Consider the following 21,906-nt stretch of genomic DNA (forward strand, 5'->3'; position numbering starts at 1 on the left):
ACTCTTCCCAAAGAAAACATAACAGTTTTACTCTCATTTAAATTTGATCTGAATCTGAATCCTTTGTGAGATCAATGTGAAATTTTCTGGGGGAAAAATCGACTTTGTTAATGAAACACAGAAGCGTTCAACTTGAAGTACCAAACATGTATCACGTCAATGTTCATTTCAAGGTTGGTTTGTGATGGCCAACCAAACCATGTTCCTGAATTTTATTTTATTGATAAAATAACTTTAGGCTTATTTTTAAAATTGAATCAATATGGATGTTAGTGATGCTGAAAGAACCACTGCTTTCTGCTCCAGGGTCTTGTGACATTAGGTTTTATGGCAAAGCATGAAATCATTTAGTCTTAAAGGGACATACCATCACTGTACAAGTGTCCTTGGAGTTAACCTAATTGTATTATCTTGCATTAGATATAAAATGGGCATCCAAATGCCCAGACACCCACCACAGCTGGCAGTAACTTCGCCAGAAACTTCAGTAAGTAAAATATCCTTCATCACACACAACAACTGTTTGAACCATTCAAACACAAACCCTAAAACTGAAATAATATTGAAAAACTCCAGAAAGTGAACAGTCCTTTTAAGCATATGGGCTCCTGAGAATATCAAATGCAGTAAGCTGATGCAGAGCCAAGCAGGGAATTTTAACATAGTTCGATGATACAATGCAAGTGCAAATAAATGCCAGGGAAACTGCATTCCTAATGCTTCTCAGAGGACAAAGTCACTGATGCCAAACAGATTCCTGTGCATATTTTAATAACAGCAGCAAATTGCACTGTTTCTCACCATACGCCTGCGAAACAAACTGGGAATATTTCCAAGGGCCGTGCAAACCAGCACAGAACAATAAAAGCAACAGCAGCCTTGTTCTGCAAAGGTTGTTGTTGACTACACTGTATTATAGACTGCTTATTTTTCTGATCGCAAACAGAGAAGACAGCACTGAGCTAAATCTGGACTGTGAGGCGGTGGTCGGGCTGCTCGATGTCCTAGAGGCCATGCTGGCATCCCGGCCAACAGAGGCTAGAGCCATATGTGAGTGACCGCAGTGCATCAGCCGTCCCGGTTACGAATCGTGAAAAAGATACGGTCGGCAGGCCGTGGCAAGGCCTCCGTGGAAGAGCGCCCGGGGGGGGGGGGGGGGGGGACGAGCGCCCGGCGGAGATAGCGGTGGAGGGACATGAAGGAACAGCAGGCGACTCAGCGAGTAGCGCAACTTGAGAGAACAGGCTCTCCGATTTTCAAAGAAGAACAAAAAACAGTGAAAGGATACAAAAACAGAAAAAATAAACGCAGAGGCAAAAAGTCACCAACTTCTTGGTTCAAACAAGGTTTGACACTGCTAACACTGGTAACACTGCTTTAACACTGCTTTAACCTAGAGAAAAGCATTTTATCCAACATCCTCCAGTAAAAACCCTGGTGTTATCATGACTTTTTATGGCCAATTCCGATTGCAGATTTTTTTAAAAGCAAAATCAGCCGTTTCAAGCCTTTTCACTTTGCTGGCCGACTACATTTATTTGAACCAGAATACACAGATGAAGAACTGAATTATATTTGTGTGCGCGCAGAATAGTGTAGCTTACGGTCAATACTGAAAATGTTCGGACGGCATTATTTCCGACATCATATCACATTTCTAAAAACCGGAACATAAAACTGGAATACACAAAATCTGCTGGTTACTAATCGTGTGTTATGGAGCGATCGATCGATGCACCCCTAATAAAGAGATTCTTGAAAATGTAGGTAACATATTTTAAAAGGTAGGCGATGTGCAATACCTTAGCTGTGGGTCAAAGAGCAGGCAATTCCATCTCACAAAAAATGGACAAGAGGAAGTGAAGAGCTGTCTCTTACCTTGACCTGAATTGTAGATAGCTTTGACGGATTTCTTCACCTTCTGCAATGCTGTCCGGTCCTGATCCAAAGCCTGAGCATAAACAGAAAGAAAGGTGGGGTTAAAATAGGATTAGCACTGTGAAACACCAACAGCAAACCAGGCCTGTGCTTATCCAATTCACCTGTTGGTTGACAAGACCATTCCAAATCACTACATTGGCAGTTGGTTGCTTTTATTTGGGTACTTTAGACCAAAACAGCCACACTCTGTGACTTTCCCTTACTGTTTGTCCAATTGTCTGAACAAGGCATGAAAGAGATACCCTCAATTTTAAGCCTGGAACCTAGGGATAGTGCACAGTTGTTACATTCATTATTGGACCATCTCGTCCTTGGGCATCAGTAGAGGGTGATGAAAGTGTTTGTTTTTATGCAGGGATGTGATGAAAGATGCCAAAGAATCAAAACAGTGGTAGAGAAGGAGGAACGAACCCCCACCTCACTGAGGAGGCTGACCGACAGTTTTGCTTGCGGGATGGATTTCCTGTTCCCAATCAGCCAGTCAGCACAATTGATCAGACAGATGGGGTCCGCGTCTAGTTCAATACATGTCTAGTCAAATTCTGTTTTGTTCTCTGAGCTCTGCAACTCCCCTCTGTTTCAGCTCAAAACAGATTCCTTAGCATCATAACATACTGGGATATTGTGTGAAACAAGGCAAATTAAGCTGTGCTGTACATTACTAGCAAAGCAAGATACAGAGTAAACCTGAATGCTGGTTTTGGTTAAAAGGCCAAACCAATAAATCTTTGCCAGACAGAAGCCCAGGAAAAAGAGTCAACACGTGAGTCCCCTCTGCATCAGCATGCAGACAAAAGACCAATCACGTGGCCATAGATTCTGACACAGACAAAGTAGCCTACACCACACAGCAGTGGACTGGCAAGCCCTGAAGAAGCAACCAAGCAGGATATATATTTTTCTATCCATGTCTCTATATCAGTTATCTGTGAATAAGTTTTATTCTAATAAGTGGGCTCTATTGATTTAAAAACATGAAGTATTTTGCTAGTTTCCCGCTGTTATTATAATTAATGATAAGATATTAACTGGTGACCTAGTGTTGGAGTTAAAAAACCGAGAAGGGTTTTGTTATATTTTAATACCCATTACCACCACTATACTCTAAGAATGAGGATGTCATTATGAAACTGCACACTTGGAAAATATGTCATGAGAAATGGTGGAAAATAAGTTCTGTGAGCCAGTTATGATTGTCGGAACGTATTTTCTCCATTCTCACTCTGTAACATGACCAAGGCCGCCTTCAGCCACGCAGCTGTGCATTTAAATCACAGAAAAATGTACCCAGCCACACAGCGGTCTTAACACTCGCTGTAACACTTACCAGCCACTGAAACATGCTCTCATGGAGAAAAAGAGGAGCAGATAAGCAGAATGAGTAACTCTCAAGAAGAAATGAGTAATTACACAGATAGGTGGAAAGGTAAAGGTAAATTGCACAGCTGATTCACATTAAACTGCTCCATGGCACCTTTGGAAACAAGAGAATTGCGTAAAAAATTATGGTAAATATTGTTTTGAAATAAACCCCATGTGTTTACCTTCTTGTCATTTCAGTGTTACTGAATATTTGTTACTGAAGCTTAGTCACCTCATGTTTAAAGGGTAAAATGTTCATTTTCTCTCGCACTGAGGTAAAGAAATAGCTAGCTGAAATATTAGACTCTCAGAGAAACTTTCATGCAATCCCTCACATGCATATAAAATGAATAATAAATAAATCAGTCAGAACAAAGTTGAAGAGAATGTGGCTTCATAATCTGCAAATAAATGATGCAAAACTTCTAGTTAGCCTACTGCTATCTCGTGTGGTGACGACCAGATTTCATCATACCCGTGACCTACTGTAACCAACACAAACAGCTTCCTCTCTGATATTACTGAAGTTCAAATTTGCCTACATTTCCTATTACCACAAGATAGTCCCTCCAGCTTTAGGAGGCCCAACCAGGGAAACTCCAACAGAATGGTAACAAAGATCTCGAGCTCAAGTAGCTATTGTGGACTGGGCAACGCTTCATATGCACTGAGCCTGGGATGCATGAAATGTAAGCTGATGTGACTCAGTTCTTTTGGTGTGTTTTAGGCCCAGGCCCAGACGTCAGTGATGAAGCCATCAGCCAGGCTGCAAAGTGAGAGTTAATGAGGAACAGAGGCCAGAGGACCTTGCATTCCCTGCAGGCCAGCCAAAGGCCATCTCAACAGCGTACACAAAGGAAAGGAGGATCTGGCCAAAGCAAGCCCAGCCGGCTGTGTGCCAGAGTCGAGTAAAACGGGAAAACAGCCCCGACAACCTGCGCACAATCCACGCAGAATTCCTTATCACGAGGTGATTCGAGCAGATCTTTCACAGATGATACATTCAAGTTTGAAAAGATGTCAGCAATGAAACACGACAGACGGCCTTCTTTTAGGCTAATACTAGCAAGTGTGATTCATATGCCAAACTGCGTAAACTTCTGCATTTACGTTAGAGTTTTAGTCATCAAAAAACTATAAACCTCCAAAGAAACTGAGGATGTAGCCTACATACTGGGTTAATTACAGTCATGCAGAAGTAAATGAAATAGATGCTTAGCAATGCAGCACAGTACTTCCACCAAGATTCATAGTTTTTTTAGTTCTTCTATTTAGAGATCCCGGACGAAGACTGCTGTAATTTTCACTGGGTAACATAATTACAGTTGCTGACTACTAATGCACAGGGGAAATCAATGGGAGAGAGGGATCAGCTTACTGATTGAAGAGAAGACTACGGAATCCACAGTGTTCTAACTCCCACGCAAAAACGGCCACCTGGGACTGAGGGCTGAGGGATTCGGGCTGTGGATGCCGACCCTTTCTTCGGCCTGGTTGTAGTCAAAAACTTCACAGTGGAGTGTGAAATTATTTGCCTGTGTGGCACAGCTTCGGTTTGTAGCTATAGCTATACCTGGGGGTCAGGTGGGAGAAGTCACCAAAACGTATTGAGGGAACATCACTGTTTTGTCGTACTTTTTTGTGCTACAAAACATTGGGTGCAAGGCCCTGCCCAGCCACCGAGTTTTTGTGAAATATAGAGGGATGATACAATGGCAAAAGCAAACATATTTCTTACTTCTTACAGATGCCGCAATGCACCTAAAAGACAGAGGGCATTGTCAGAGGCAAACTACGCATGAGTCATACCCTCAGACCAACTAACTATGCAACACAACACTCCCAAGTGTCAAAGGCAGGCCATTTATAATACGGATTCAGCAATCAATCATTTGTTTCTTGGGTGAGATCAGGCTCCAAATTAGCATCAGTACTGCTGCCCTACTCCCACACAAAGGACGCTGGACGTCAAACCGAGCAAGACTACAAGGAGCGCTGCAGAATCTCAACAACCTTTTGCCTCCTACGCATCATCCCACACGTACCGCAGACACCTCACACTCTGAACTCACACACCTCTCGCAAGAGAACGCCTCTAAAACCTTAGCCAGCGACATCTAACTCAGCCATTCTCTTCTGCGTTCCTTTACCCTCCTCCCCATGATTGTAATGACTAAACGTTCATACACACAGCCTTGCCTATACACAAGCAGTTTCTTCCCGACAAAAGTGCTAACAAATGTAGGCTATCTTTTTTTGGCTATAAGTTATTTTCCCTATAGGTCTGCCTTTCAGATTCTGGCAGAAGTCCCACTCTGAAGCGTTGATGCCGAGACCTCCCTCCTCTTTCACATTTTCCTCCCTTTTTTCCCTTTTTCACGACATCCCTGCATTTCACATCAGGGTTTTCTAAAAGGCACACACGGAGGTAGCACCACAGTGCTCATCACTTCTGGCTGCTCATTTGAACAGCTCGTTTACTTCAAAGGAATTCCTATCTGGGCTTAAATTCCTCTTCAGGTTTCTACAAAGCATCACGAGAGTAACTGCATGACCTGAATCAAATCTACAACTAAAAATACAAGTAGCCTAACTTATTTCAATTCTTACACATGTAGGCCTATGCGACAATAATGCAGTTTCTATCACCATTTTATGAAACACATTTACTTTTATTGGAAGCAGGATTACCCTCTTAGTGGAAATGGACACTGCTATTAAAGGCAAATGTTCGTTCACAAATAGCAGGAAAATTTGCCTAATTAAGCAAAGAGCATTCCAATAAAGCATGCTTATATGTATACTTATTAAAAGTCATTATATTTTTTGACAATTCACCACACAAAGACAGTAAAATGCAAACATTCTATACACAATCTTACTGCTGTCCTATGCATTTTCACTACCTTTCTCTACCTCATAAAGACATCAAGCAATAGGCCCTATATGCAGCCAGAGACAGATATCAGGCTTTTCTAATATCCCACAAGTATAGCCATGAGAACTAGCCAATACCTTAGGAACAGGGAGAAAACGAACTCAGGTTTAGAAAATGAATGATTTCTTGGTTAATCTGAGATTCAGTACATCTCTGAACAAATATTCCCAGAACTGCATTCCCAACATCCTGCAACCAGCCCAGTCTGTTCATTACAGTGAAATGACAGCAAAATAAGTACGTCCCTTACTTGTGAGCTATTTTAATGTGAGCTGGCTTGATCTACATCTAAAAGCTGAAAATCTTTACTGTTCTTTCTGGCATAAGAGCACAGTTTTAATTAGAAAAGGCACATGGTTTGGCATGTCTGTGGGTGAGATTCACTCTTCTTCCCTACAAGAGATGCCAACAGCACATTAAAAAACTACACAGGTTCAAAAATCAGCAGACTAGGATCTACTGACATTCTCACCAGTTGTGCAATGCATAGGAAAAACAGCATCCCAAGGTTTAGTTAGAAATCAAAACAGGCCTACAAAACTAGACTACATTCAGTATTTGGTTTTCGGTAGAGCCATAGTTTAAGTTTCAAATCATCATGGCCTAGGCTACTGGAAACCTTAGTCATACATGAAATTATATCCAGTGATGTGTTTATCCATATCCATATTGTACACTCATTTCAGCATGAACCTGTTGTGTTTTCATATTTCATTACCGTAGTTCATATGCACTATTACAGACTTGGGCATGGACTGGCTTTGTAATATAAAATACTTTATTAATCACATAATTTTAATAATAAAAAAGTATTAAAAATACATTTTATTTAAAAACATTAAAAATGCCATCACACACTTCTTTCCAAACTCATTCAGTGAAAACTCCCATGAATGCAAACCAGTTGCTTTGTACAAAAGAACCTCAAGGAATTTCAAGGCTTAGCCTATTTACACTGAAAGTTTGTTCTGTGTAATATCAGATTCATTCGAACAAGTAGCCATTTTAGCAGTCTATCCACAGACACAGCAATGATAAAGCAGAGCTCTCAGGCTACTAGGCTGACTGACTCCTCCTTGCCTGTAAGCTTGCTGATACCGTGTCCAAAGCATAGCCCAGGGATCGGCCTCAATGACACGGGGTTACTTAAGGTCGACCACTTTCCCTCTACAGCAGTGGTTCCCAACCTTGGTTCTGCAGCCTATGCTGATTTTTGTTCCAATCGCAATTGCAGCACCAGAAGTTTAACAAGTTGTTAATTTTTATTAATTTAAGGAGCTTTTCATGTTTAGAGGCATTATTTACCCACATGACGACATCATGTCAGAAATAGCTACGCATGCTGTGAAGAATAAAATGCCCATGTTCATACAACGCATATTGTGCTACATGGCAAACAATTACATGAAAAAGTAAATTACTTTTAACGGATAAAATTAAAGACTGAGGTGAATCAATAGGCTTCTAACTGGTCAAAGTCTGGAAACATGGCCCCTAAAACTAACCATCTGGAAGATAATGAAGAATTCAAAGACAAAGCAAATGATAATGAGCCAAATCTGCATTGCGTTAATAAACGTGTTCAGCTGCGTGTTCAGAAGTCTATTGATAAACCAATAGCACAATTAAAACAATACGAACATGGGAATTTTATTTTTCATGGCTTTTTTGACATTATGTGGCTTCAGTAGGTAGCTAAATAATCCCTCTAAACATGAAAAGCACAAAATTAAGAATAATTTACAACTTGTTAAAATTCTCGGATTGTGGTCGGAAGGAAAACCAGCATACACAGGGGTACTCCAGGACTGAGGTTGGGAACCGATGCTGTACAGCACCAGCTCTTCAGAGCCAGTACAGTGTGCAAAAAGAGAGCCTGCATGGCCAATGCTTTTCCAGCCTTTCTTCTGAAATGGCTTTCACATGCCGTGTGGGGGAGAGCGCACGCCGTCGCAGCAAACGCGCCTCAACGAACGTGTTTACAGAGGACCCTCCGCAGGCCGTGACGTGCGGGACACCATAATTACCACTGGGGGCGCTGCCCTCCTGACCCGGCGGGTCACTGCCGCGTGGGGCAGGGCTGTCGGCCATGCAGCTCCCGGGTCCCCGGCACGCTCCCACGGCACAGCCTCTCTGATTTACCGAGCTAGGCGTGAATCCGATTAGCCAAGGAAAGCAAATGTCACTGACTTTAAAGCGACTGCATACAGGAAGCTAACAATGAAGTCTGGGTCAAGTAAGGGGGGGGGGGTGTTCGGTTTAGAAAATTAATGATTTCTTGGTTAATCTGAGATTCAGTAAATCTCTGAACAAATAGTCCCAGAACTGCTTTCCCAACATCCTGCAACCAGCCCAGTCTGTTCAGTACAGTGCAGTGACAGCAAAACAAGTGTCCCTTACTAGCCAAAAGGAGTTTTGTGAGCTATTTTAATTTGAGCTGGCTTGATCTAATGAAACAATGCAGACGGACCTACATCGGCAGCGTTGTAATACCTCTAAAATGCCAAGCCTCTTGGGAGGGCTGTGGCCTAAGCATGGTGACTAAATCAGATCCCTTCTTGCGTCATTTACGCAACTTGTGTCCTTGCATCCTTTCCATAAAAGGCGTGCATGAAACTGAAAAAGTGTTTGGTGAGGTGGAGCGCGGACTGAAAAATATAACATTCACAGTCAGAAAACCAAGAATCAAAGCCATTACTATGCATGAGGAGCATGCTTTATTCAAATGCTTTATCCAGTTTGTTTGAATAAAGCATTTACTTCACTGATATATACAAAACAGCACTCAACCTGATATGAATGTTTTAAGGGTACCAGAATAAATCCCCTCTGGGCATTTCCATCAGAAACAGCCAGTCCCTGATAAGTGTACTGTGCTCTAGGTCAAACGCCAACAATAAAATGTTGCAAATTATCCATAGTGAGTGCTTGGGTCAGAATACATCTCCAGAATGTTTTCTGCCACACATATCCTTCTGGCCAGCAGAACAAAACAACCTATCAAAAAACCTACCACTTTTTTAAAGATAGCAATCAAGATGTTGCAAACCATAACACTGCCACAACCCCTTATGGAGATGATAAACACCAACATAAATAAATGACACTGGATTCCGGTGGCTGATTAGAAATGCTTAGAAGTTTGGGCCAATTAAATTTCATGACATAATTAAGCAGCCAAACGTTTTCCAAGGACAGATGTACACAGTGCTTCCCCAATTACAGCCGGCCCTTAACAGCAAGCAATGTCCTGAGGGCTCCTCTCCTCCAAGGTTAAAGCGCTTTGATCTCCTTCAGAGGGAATTATGGGACAATCCAAGCATAGACAAAGAATTACTGGACTGGACAGAAGTTCTGTTTGATCTGCGTAAAATTACCCTATCCAACGTGGGGCCCAGGATGGTAATTTGCAGTGGCCTTACGTGCCCGATGTTCAAAACTGACTGAAGGTATTCGTTGCACATGAAGAATTGCGCTGGAAATCCAAACAAGACTATCGAATCACCACCATCCACAGTGCTCAACTCTTGCATATACTCTGTTGACAAAAAGAACCATTGAAGTTATCTTGGTTTGTATACATTAGGGTTGGGCTGATGTAAAAATTTTCAAACCGGTTTGATATTAAGCCAAATACTGAACAGGACCGGTAATACCCAATTTTACCACTAGGCGTCACACGTGACTCAGCCACTCCCCAGTGGAACATAATGAGAGCCCATGAATGAGAGTGTAGCGGCTTTACCGTTGTCAAGCAAAACTCCGGTTGGTAGTTCTATTTGCACCGTTGTTAAGCAAAAACCTCTGGTTGGTAATTCTATGAAAACAATGATGCTATCAAGAAAAAATAGTTCCTTCTCGTTTTATACCATACAATTAGCACCAATTTTGGTCATTTTTGTAATTACATTATTTAATAAAACTGCATGAAACCATAAGTCAATCAAATTAATCTCCCTAGCACTGTCTTGCTTTTTAAATGGTGTGGTCGCGCAGTGTATACATAACGTCTTTCTAAGACCCTCTGAAACGGGTTTTGAATGCCAGCTAGCTTTATGATAGGTTCGCCATCACTTGTCACCTAGCCAATATTAAAATTCTTGGTTTTAGGTCAGAATGGTCTCACGGCATGCTTGTTATCCCGGCTAGCTAGCTATCTAACTATTGAATTGTATTCAAAACAGTAGTTACTATAAACGCAATCGTTCACAAACATACGGATGAAAATGCCTAACGCCTATTCTACTGTCCAAATAAGGGATGATTTGTAAAGCTAGTAACAGTAACTAGAAATGTGATTCAACGTTGCCATCAATTGTGAAATTGGACATTGAAAACGGGAGGGGATGTAACAACAATTCAAATGCGAAAGTTGCTGTTTAAACTGCTTTAGAATGCTGGATTTTGTAGCACATTGATTTTAGACCTGTTAAAGGCCAAGGTGTCCCTTTACTGAGAAATAATGCCCACCCTTGGACCAATCAGAATCGAGTATTCAGCCAAGCCGTTGTATAATGAAATTGGATCTCCTTGTTGCCGGCACTAAATTGCGCACTGCCTGTCAATCTTCTTTTTTTTTTTTTTTTGGCACTCAAACACTAGTGGCTCCGTTTATGAACAAACATAATATTATGTTAATCACGTTGTCATATTGTTTATTACTAATGCAATACAAGTTTGATTTAGCGCCGTCGGCACGTTTGCTGATGTAGGCTACTTTTTAATTTGCCAGTAGGCTACGTCTCATAATGACAAAACCGGACTGGCAAAACCGGAAATCGACCCAACCCTAGTATACATACACCATTTCTGAATTGGAAGCTCTCTGCAATGAATGCAGATCAAAGTACGCCAACAAACACCATCCCTCCTAGCATGTGAAGTGCAGATTCACAGAATGTCGTCACCTCACAAAGAACAATTAACACTGAATGTAAGACGTGCGCGACACTTACAGAGTTTCATTCAACCAAACAGGATATTGTCCTCTCTGGGGAATAATATTCAGCGACAGCAAAGCAGACCAATTCCACATTGACCAATTCCAAGCACATAGCCTACTGTAAATGAGAAAGGGCAAAAGAAGCAGACTGTTGTTAAAACGGGTCATAACCCTTTCTCTATGTGATCACCATAATTAACACTCCTCGTTGACATGAACATATTTGCATTAGCACAGAACATCCTGCAACCTAGTTATATTTGCATTTTGGTGCCAGGATAAGGCATCACATTTAATTGCAGAGTAATTGGCCAAAACTTGACAGAGAATTGGCCTAGGCCTATGCCCACATCGTCACAGTGTTTCTAAAAACAGCTGGGGGATTTGCCATCACTTTATTAAGCTTGAGGCATTATCAGAAGTTAATGATGGGGAAAGTATGGTTCAAATGATGATCTGAAAATGAGATGAACTAGCAAATACTGTATATGGTTGACTAAATTCAACCAATAAAACCTTGCCACCCGGTAGAAACCCACAATAATGTATTAGTAGCCTATCTAACACCACTCATTTTGCAGTTCATGATACACCATCCATTTTGTGGTTCATAATGCCTCACTTTCTCCTCAGTACCATTTCAACCATTTCGACTGTGAACCAAATTGTGGTTTCCACAGCACCTGTTTAAAGTTTCACCATCACGTTCGTAATAGGAAAGAGCCATGCTTTTTCTAAATCAGACATTTACAAATGACAATACTGCAGATGGCACTTAATCTCCCTGTTAATTGTTTGAGGGCCACACTAGCTTACTGCCCTATCTCAGCTATAGATAAGAATATCCGTTAATTAAATTACATGAATGCACGATAAAGCTAAATATAGTGCAAATTAATTGCTTTCTACTCCCTTTAGACCAAGCCCTGCTGTCCAGACATTCATAGTTTGAGTCTGATCTACAGTTAGTCTAAAATGACTGGGAGTCCATGGCAGTTGGACACAGCTGGCTTCTTTCTGCCAAGGAAAGCTCCAATTGGCCGCTTCTGCAGAACCCACCCATGCTAATTAGTCCAAGCAAATAGTCATTGTCTCACGGGCTCCTCCTTGTCAAAGAACACATGCTTCAGCAATGAATTTCAATGAAATAATTATGGATTTATCGACTAAGGAGAAGTAAACAAGTGCTGTGTGTTTCCATTATTATTATGATTAGAGTTAGGCTATTTCTAAAAAAAATAATAATACTTGATGAGTGCCCAATATCTGACATTATATTTGATAAAACTCTAGATCTCCGAACTCTAAATCTACTCATAATGACCTTAAAGTTTCAGAACAATGGCATTCCACCTTCTTTAAGAATCTAAAAATATGTAGGCTATGTCCTCTATAAGGACTTCTGGCAGACAGCAATGTGTCAAAATGGAAGATTTGGCCACTGTCAGACTGGGGTCGTTCTGCATTGTTTTTAAATATGCGGTACCTCAAGCAGGCATCTCCATGCGATGAAGGGTAAGAGACTGCACTGAAACGTGGTGAAGACTTGGCCAAGAACAGAACTCGTCCACACTGCCAAGAAAGCCAGGATGACCTGGTTTCTCTCCTTTCTCCTGGCATTTTTGAAGCTTGATAACTGGACTACGCACAGGAACATTTGGTCCTGCTGCCAGAAAGGCTGGGATGCAGAAAAGCCACGTTCCTGACAGAAGATGATCTGACAGACGTCCTGGGATCCCTCCAAATCTCCCTTCTGAGCCCCTGCCTTAGCATCAAGGGACAGCAAGAAATTCTTTTATTTTTCCATCCAATATTTCCCCCCGACCAGAAAACATCAGACCTTAGTTTTGTTGCATATGCTCCTATACTGGTAGCGTTAAATATTTCCACAAATCAGGAAGGAATTCTCTATTTAAGAGGTTTCCAAGTAACTCTTTTGGTGTTCTTTGCCAAAATACCAAAGCTAGGAACATCATATGACTCAGTTTCCATCCATTTAATAAACAATCACTGAGGTTACAATGCAAGCAAATAAAAGCCACAGACAGCTGCGTAAGTGCTAGCCCTAACAGGTGGCCTCCAGGGCCAAGCTCATTCATAATTTAGTACCCCCCCCCCGGCCATGCACAACCAGGACTGTGACGCACATTTGGACGACAATGCCTGCATGGAAATGACCAATTTTCCCCCCAAAGTCGATCTCAGAGAATCACCTCTTCATAGTGTGCGATGTCACTCCCACAACCCAGGGTTGCTAACAGTGAGCCATTGCTAACTGCTTTGGCTTAAATACAGGAGCAGAGGACAAGTCTGCAGGGTGGAATGAATATCAGGGATGTGTTACTGGGGAACTGAATTGTGTACCACTGTGGTGCAATCGTCACTCCAAATAACAAAAGAGCCAGTCCTCTGTCACCACAATACATGCAACTCATAATACTGGACCAGACACACTGAAGCAATTTACCTATACAAACCCAGATAGCAAAAGAACTTGGAATCCAGAGGAATAGACAATAACTTCTCCCTAATTTCCACCAATGCATAAAGCTCGACCCAGCTTCAATTATTGTGTCAACAAAAAAGTGCCTCAAATAACGTCTGGTTTGAAGAAGAGCATCATTAACTGAAAGCAGCACATGTGATGGCGAGGTGGCACTTTAAATTCATGATGGAAATTCATAAAAGGAGCATCTAGGAACAAGACATTTCATGGTTTAGCAGGATGTGCGCCAGCCCCAAAGGCCGTTTTTGGAATGCTGGCACGTCTGCTATTGTGACCCGCGCTCGAGGAGAGGGCAGGATGCTGCAGCGCGTCTCTTAGCAGCAGTGAAAGAGAGGAGTGCGGCAGACACCCACGTTCATCCCTCCGGGTGGGGGCGAGTGCCATCTTTCAATGCCGGCCTGCGCTCTGGAACTACAGCTAGCCTAAATCATGCTGTATCTATAGCTACATCCCTTTGGGGATTCTCAGAAGGCTGGCTGTTATTTCAGCCAAGCTTATTTCATTATCACACACTCTCCGACTTTTACAGACTTGCTCTTTTGCAAATGGCCGTTGGCATTGGACCCAGTATTTCTGAAAACAACCACTTCCAAACAAACATTTATCTCTCACCAGGCATAAATACAGGACTGTGGAGAGAGAAACTAAAACAAAATAAAAAAAGAGTCTAAAACATTCATATGTAAATTTTCAGGGAGAGGCATTTTAGTCTTTGCAGATCTTTCACAGCAAATCACATATTCCCTGAGGAAGAACAGGTGGACTACAACGCCGCAGAAAGAGTGCTCCAGCGTTTCTGTGTGGGAGTGAGTTTCAGTGCAAGTGGGCAGACAGTATGGCATGCTTCTAAGACATGGCCACCGTGCCTCCTAGCAACACCTCAGTCTCTAGCTAACAAAGATCGGAAGGACACCAGATGTCCCACATCCTCATAAACGTCACTATTAATCCAGTGGGGTCAGCCTACTTCACTGGCCATTAAGAGCAACAAGAAAAAGGACAACGAAAGTAGGGGTGCATCGATCATGGACTTTTATGGCCGATTCCGGTTGCCAATTTTTAAAAGCCAAATCAGCCGATTCTGTGAGCTCCTAAAAAGGTGCAAGTAGAGTCAACATGTTTTTACCTTTAACATGGATAACCTTTATAAGATAATGTTGAAAATCCAAATCCTGAACATGTTGCACTAGCTAATTTATTCATCAGACTATTATGAGGACATTGTTGAGCCTCATTGATGGCCGACTATACTTATTTCATCCGGAATACACAGACAAAGAGCTAAATTAAATTTGTCAAAATGAAAATTAAATTTGTTTTACACTCTCCTTTTGTCTCTGCTTCCAAGTAAGCCCTCTTAATAGGCCTATATACTTTGCTGTCAGAAGCAAGTCAGCTTGAAGCAGACATAACAGAGACCGCTTCCCAAAGAATTCCCTGTCGGTCGCTTCATTTTCAATCTGTGCCGCTTCTCTCCAAGTGTCATTAATTCCAAAACGCCTTGGGTCTTAGTTTGTACAGAGAAACTTAGCCCTCTGTACAAACAGAGCAAATTCCCAGCGATGATTGAATCTTTTTTGAATTTTCTCACCCTAACTGCCCGCTTAACTGCATAAGAAAATAATATGTTAAAACTAGAGCAGGGTAAGCCAAACACTTTGCAATAGATATCACTTATTTGTTAGTCTCTATAAATGATTTACACACAGAATCATCGTAGGAAATGCATAGCCTTTATTGGACATTCACACCCTTTATACTTCTCCCTCTGAACAACAGAGAGAGCCTAAGTATATACACACAGTAGATGCACAAATCCAAGGTACTCAATGTTTGCAACAGCCTTTTTTGTCTTTGTTAAACATTTGGAAGAGTGGCCTGCGTTGCCTTGGGCATGCCTCCAGCAACCAATGACAGTAAAATGGCATAGCATTCCACCTCAAAACCCCTTCTGCTCTTGCTGTAGGATGTGCTGGAGGGAAGGACAGTGAACACATCATATCCAGCATATTAAGCCTGACTTATTAGAAGATGTAAGAGTTTTAAGTCTTCACCTGAATCTGTACTGGAGGCCTAGCCTTGCAGGGTGGCAACATAGCTGGCCATGGCTTTACCCCCGGAGAGAAAGGCAAAAGTTGGCAGGGAATTCCCTGCCTCGTCACAAAATGGCGACTCCTCTAGTTGATCTGGCTCCAGCGGTCTGCCCCCACCATCTGCAGTCCTTCAGCCCATGCTGAGCAGCTCAGCTGGTGGACTGCACAGCTAAATGAAGGTGATTGCTGACTGTAAGCACTTTGGAAGAAAGATCTGCTCCCGCCTAAACTGACTAAGGATGTTGTAGAGTCGGGATGAGCTCATTATTGCAATTTGGCATTTTTGGCAAAATTCGGGAGTAACTTTAGAAAATGTGGATAAAAAGTTGTTTTCAAAAATCCAGCATAATAATGTCTTCTTTTTATTTATTTTCTATATGATAATGTTAGAAGGCTTTGGTGAAAGGGTTGGTCCATTAAATCCATTATTCTCTTTTAATTGCATTGTGAGAATATGAGATTGTTTTTGGCTGAGTAATGCTTCTTTTGGTCTGTCCAAAGAAGACATTTTCAAAGCTGCTCAGTCCTTAAAGGTTTCCAAATCGCCTTCAACATTAATGTTCTGTGACAACGGTTACGGGCAAAGTGTACCGTCCGCAAACAAATCCTTCCATTTTCAAACTGATTTCTAGCATTCTGTGGAGGAAGAAGCCTTCTTGTCCAACTGTTCAATGCCTTTCATTCAGTCCCAGGCTCAGCACCAAGGCAAACCAGCATACAAATTCAGAAAATGCCCATACAGCCCACACTCAAATGAAAAGATAAAAGAGGGGAGCAGCAACCATGACGACGGTAAGCCATGCCGATGTATTCGCGCCGGCAGGCCGGTTGACATGGCAACCCTGACAGGAATCAGGCCCTCAGCCAGCGCAGGCCTCAGCCGGCTGGGTGAGAGGCTGACATCAGTGACCCAATGGCCGACAGCAATCCCAGGCTGCGCTCCACTAGATTGGACTGGGCATGGGCGCCTCCCCCCACTTTTCACGTAGGTTGCCTCCCATCCTTTCCGCCTGGATCAAGGCCCCTTCACTGGGGGGATTCAGATGAGAGGCTCCTGTGGGGCCAAACACCAGATCTTAATCAAGATCGCAGAATCGCGGACAGAGCACAGAACCGCCAATGTCTGGTACCCACAATGATGGCACACTATAAGAGTCTCTGGGGTACCCACAATGATGCCACACAATAAGAGTCTCTGGGGAGCCTGGGGAGAAGTGAATAGGCAGAGCCAATGATCTTCATTCAACCTACAATAACGGCACAACTGAAGGTCAGGGTTCAGATGTTTTCCACCTGAACCTGCCTCAGCTCTGCTTTTGGCAAACTGAATAAGAGATAGAGGACTGCAATTCACTGAAACTGATCTGACCTATATGGACATTTACAACCACGATAATGTTGTGCTAGTTGTTAATAATATGAGTCTATATACAACCGCAATTCATATACTAACAGTTGGTCTCAACACATTATGCAATACTCAACACTGCCGCACGAATCCCTGCAGCAACAATGAATTATCTTCCACCTTTTATAAAAGCCCACCTCCTTGATTGCACAGGTCAGGCAGAACGTACACAAGCCCTGCGGGGCAGGTCCATTTGTTATGACATGTCTGCTAAAGGGGAGAGTGATGGCGGCGTGGGTGGTTTATCTGTGGTCTGCTTGCAAAAGAGGAAGTGTGTTTTGAGATCGGATACTGCTGATGCAGGCAGAAATTGGTAGCGCTGGGCTGCCAGCCAATAATTTGTGTTTGGACGCAGGCCTACACAACAGCGTGAAGTTGTCCGCAAATATGGGCAGACACTGTGACTTGGGCTGTTGCACTGGGTACAGATTCATTTACTCATTTGCATCAGTCGGTTAGCGTAAAATTAGGACAGCGCTAACTGGCTATCATGTCTCCCGCTTGCTGCATTGCTCTGCCTGAACTTAGCACTCTTCTTGACAACAGAGCGGATAAACCATACATTGGCGCATTAACGTACGTGTACAAGAGCTGAGCGGAGTTCTTCACTGGGTGTGTGAAGAAAGCAAGGACACAAAAATAGATGAGGGAATGTGCAGTATTACACAACAATACTAAATACTATGCGCTGGCACTTCCTGTTTTTATTAACCTCATTTGGGTGTACCTCCGAGCTAGACTAGGTTAACAGGCTACCACATTGGTGTGGGGTTTCCATTTCAAGACAAATAATGAAATCAACTGAAATTAAATGAATGAATTTTTTAAAAATGTCTATAATGTTATATGAGCATTTTTCAGTTCATTTCTTAAATATATGAGCTAAAATAGAATCAAAGCCAAACATGATGCCGCATATCACATGCAGTTCCTGTAAATTTGATTTGCTCTTTCACATAAACCTCAGGTGATGTTTTAGAATCAGCATGTTTGGAGCGGATTCACGTCATGTCTCACACTCAAACACTTCTATTCATGAGGAGCTGGTCTGAAAAAAGTGCTATTTTGAGCTGTGGAAATTCAGGGTTGCCAGTGAAATTCTCGCCAGCTATACTTCCTGTGACAGAAAAAAGTGAAAAACAGAGAACACAAGTGACAGAGACAGGCCAACAGAGAGGTCAAAGCTGCATGTACGATGGTTCAAGCTCAGAGCACAACCCTCAGGGCAAAGCTGCCTCCAGCTTCCTGTTCCTGGCCTTATCCCGTCCATAGAGAAAAGACACTTTCCCACACAGGAAACAGGAAGACACAGGCAGACTGTTTCTTGGTAACAACAAAATGCTCACAAAGCTAGCTGTGAATCATTAACACGTACAGCCGTACGCAGCACAACCAAAATAAAGAAACCACGAAGTCTGATCTGTTTATTTCTGCTTTTCTAGCTTAGTTGTTCTAGCACTCACTCCCACGAAGAGGTCAAAAAACCAAAGCAGCTGAGAGGTTGGGCTGAAAACCCCCTCAACACATCCCTTGCCCAAATCACCAGAATACCAGGGTGCAGTTTTTCCAAGCTGAAAAAATCTTGAGTTTCCTTCACCCAGGTTCCCCCCACCAACAACATACAAAGACTCAGCACCTCAAACATACCAAGAGTTTTCCAATCAGGAAGGAGTGGAAAAAGCACGTCTACCAACACCATCAGGGCGTGACTTTACATGCTGAACTTTCCAGGCCAAGTCCTAAACCCTTAACAATCATCATTTTTTTTCCTCCCGAAAGGGCTTAGGCCACCATGTCTGCCCTCCAACCCCCGCTCCACCCCCCGATGTAAAAATGCGTAACCCTGCCAGTCTGTGCTGATTCAGCAAAACCATCCCAGCTGAGGTGAAACTTTCCAGCTGGACTCTTTGATGGAAAACAAACCGGCTACAACTGACCTCGGCGCAGCCACTCTTTTGGATGCTGTCGTTTTCACCGGCTGCTTTCGTGAGATGTTTGCGAAGGCGAGGTCGAGGAGAGCCGCGGTTTAAACAGCTTTGGGAAAGCCACTCGCGTGCCTGCCAGGGAGGAACGTTCTTCGAGAAAATGTTTATACCGGGGAAAGTACGCTCGGCAGCATGCAGTTTGTCACCGATGGTATGCGGCCTTTCGCTAGCGAGCAGAAACAGTATATATGGTCAAGAAATAGTGTGAGAGTCTGAATCACAGCCTTCTCTGTCCTTGGGTACGGAACGAAATGCTCACAGAAAGTTTACGAGTGGTGGGGGAGGGCGAGGGGACAAGAAAGCTGAGGTCAGTGCACAGTGCAAACAAACTTGCCAGTTTTCAGTCTTCCTGAACAGATACAAGAATAACAACAAAAACTGGGTATACTCAAACCTAGGAGAATGTGCCACTGTGAAACACTGTTTGAAAAAATAAGCAGCCAAAAGAATATCTTTGAAATTTATTTTCCCACCAAAATGGGAGAGAAATTGGACCTCACAATCCCACATCCCACATCCCACATACACAAGCCATAGCCAGTTCAAATTAATACAGTCACTAAGCAGAACTTGACTCCGTAGATCGCAAAGTAGCAAAATCCCAGGCTGAACTTCAAAACCACTCCCGACTGATTCTGAATAATGATCAGCATGTATGAAGTGCGAGCGATTCTCCGAGTGCTGATGTAGAGATGAAGATGAAGGGGGAAGGAGTTAATGGCCCTCTCCCGAACTGGGTCAGCTGCCGGCCTTGGCAAGGGGGACCTGGGAGGGACGTGTGCCAGGTGGAGGCTTGGAGAGGCGCTTCGGCTGCCTGCACACCGCTGGCTCTTGAAAGGAAGCGTGCCCACTTCCTGTGCTGACCAGAGAGAGGAGGGATGGCTCTTGGAAATGCGCTGAGGCAGATGTACACAGACAGTAGCCTGGCTGCTGCCCTGCCCATTTCCTCCTGGTGCTCTCTCTCTTTCTCTTTCTCCCTCATTCTCTCTCTCTCTGTCCCTCATTCTCTCTCTCTCTCACACACACACACAATCAATTCAGCTTTACTGGAATAACACATAACAAATGGACAAACATACACACACCGACAAAGTACTTGAAAAAAAAACTTGGATTAATTTTAAGGTACGGTGCACTTTCAGATATCCAAAAAACAGAAATCAACTCAGGAGTCTTTCTGAGACTTTTTTAAATCCCACTTTTCTTTCCTCAGGCAACACAATACTGCTATATGTGGGGATTTCAGACAAAAAGGAATTATTTAATATTCGTGTTCAACACATAAACTGTTATGTAGAGGTGTGCCTGGAAGCTGTGCATAACATGTAAGCTCAAAGTGGTAAAACTAGGACAAATATAAATAGTTAATGTACCAGGGGCTCATAAATATTAGAGCTGGTGGCTATTTCAAGGCAACTTACAAAACAAAAATCACATGAGTATTTTGCTATTTAAATTTGAATCAACAAAATATTGTGTAGGTATGACATCCAAGAGCTAATATTCATTCTTGTGTTTCTGTGATTCTGGCAACTGAAATCCTTGGCCAGTTATTAGGCCGTAATGAAGCGAGTGAATTTTCTGACATACTTGCATCTTTAGCATGCGCTTGCTTACAAATTTTGAGAAGGACTAAATACATCCCATGGCATGTTAGAATGTTCATACATCTGTATTGCAGTATGCATGTTAACATTTAGTAGTATGGGTAGGTCTATATTGTGATAGGTGGACCACTCCAAAGGAAGCAAGTTACTGTACGACACAGGCTTTCTACCAGTAAAATCCATCTATGCAAATGAGGGGTGCACAACTCCCGCCCAGGATGGCTGGTCTGCATGCTGGTTTTTGTTCCAACCAATTACCTTAGTTTTACTTTTCTGACAGCCCTATAAACTACAATGGTTCACTCATGTAATTGAGCACAGTAAAATCTGTAGGATACACTTGCAGTCTGTGGCTGTAGCTGGTGCTTATACAAATGTCAGATCAAGAAATAATTAAGTTAATTAAATAATTAAGAGCAGAAGTTGGCACAAAATCCTGAAATGGATTGGCCCTTGTTGTACACCCCTGAAGTAAATGAACAATATCATATCTGACATGTGCAGGATATAAAATGGGAGTTAACAGTATTTGAACTGAACAACCCTCAAGAAAAGCAGAAAATCAGGGTTGTGGCCTTTTCCCAGCAGGTTTGAAGACAAATTAATTCTCTATTAAAATCTTGCAAAGTGTCTTCAATGGAAGAGAGGACCCCCCCCCCCGCCCAGTCACCCGAGAGCCATGATTTTGACTTAAGTTTCTTTTCTTTGAAACAGCTGCGTTCTTTCCTTCCACATCCAGCAATTTACTTCTGTCCCACAGGCTTTTCATTTCATCTGTAAGCCAATCAGTTCTCAGATCTGAAGGCAGCCTTATATACACATACACCACGCTCATAAACCACAGGAAGAAAGCCAGCCTGAGCAGAGTGAAACGGCATAGGGTTTTCTGAGGGCCAGTCCAATCCGCCAGGCTTGTGGGAATCCAGTGAGGTCCGCTTTGGAGAGCGACCTTTGAAGCTCAGGAGCCAATGAAATACTTTCTGAAATGCGGACAGAAAAAGTGGTCATATTTGTGGACAGAGTGACTGGCGAAAGTCAAGCACTCGCCTCGTGGGATCGCTTGGCTTGGCAGAACGATCTCGTGATTTTTGTGAAAGTACAGTAGGCCACAAGCAAGCTTCACC

General features: G+C 42.7%; 1 protein-coding gene across 5 annotated transcripts in view; it reads right to left on the reverse strand.

Annotated features, from left to right (window-relative positions):
- The window catches only part of asap1b (ArfGAP with SH3 domain, ankyrin repeat and PH domain 1b), a 107,101-nt gene that overhangs the window by 52,777 nt on the left and 32,418 nt on the right, over nt 1-21,906 (reverse strand). For all 5 annotated transcript variants that reach the window (XM_035413492.1, XM_035413491.1, XM_035413495.1 and 2 more), the window contains exon 4: nt 1,879-1,951. In XM_035413492.1, the coding sequence (XP_035269383.1) occupies nt 1,879-1,951 (73 nt within the window). The remainder of the gene's footprint in view (nt 1-1,878; nt 1,952-21,906) is intronic.

The sequence above is a fragment of the Anguilla anguilla genome, chromosome 4 (genome assembly GCF_013347855.1).
Source record: "Anguilla anguilla isolate fAngAng1 chromosome 4, fAngAng1.pri, whole genome shotgun sequence".
NCBI classification, from domain to species: Eukaryota; Metazoa; Chordata; class Actinopteri; order Anguilliformes; family Anguillidae; genus Anguilla; species Anguilla anguilla.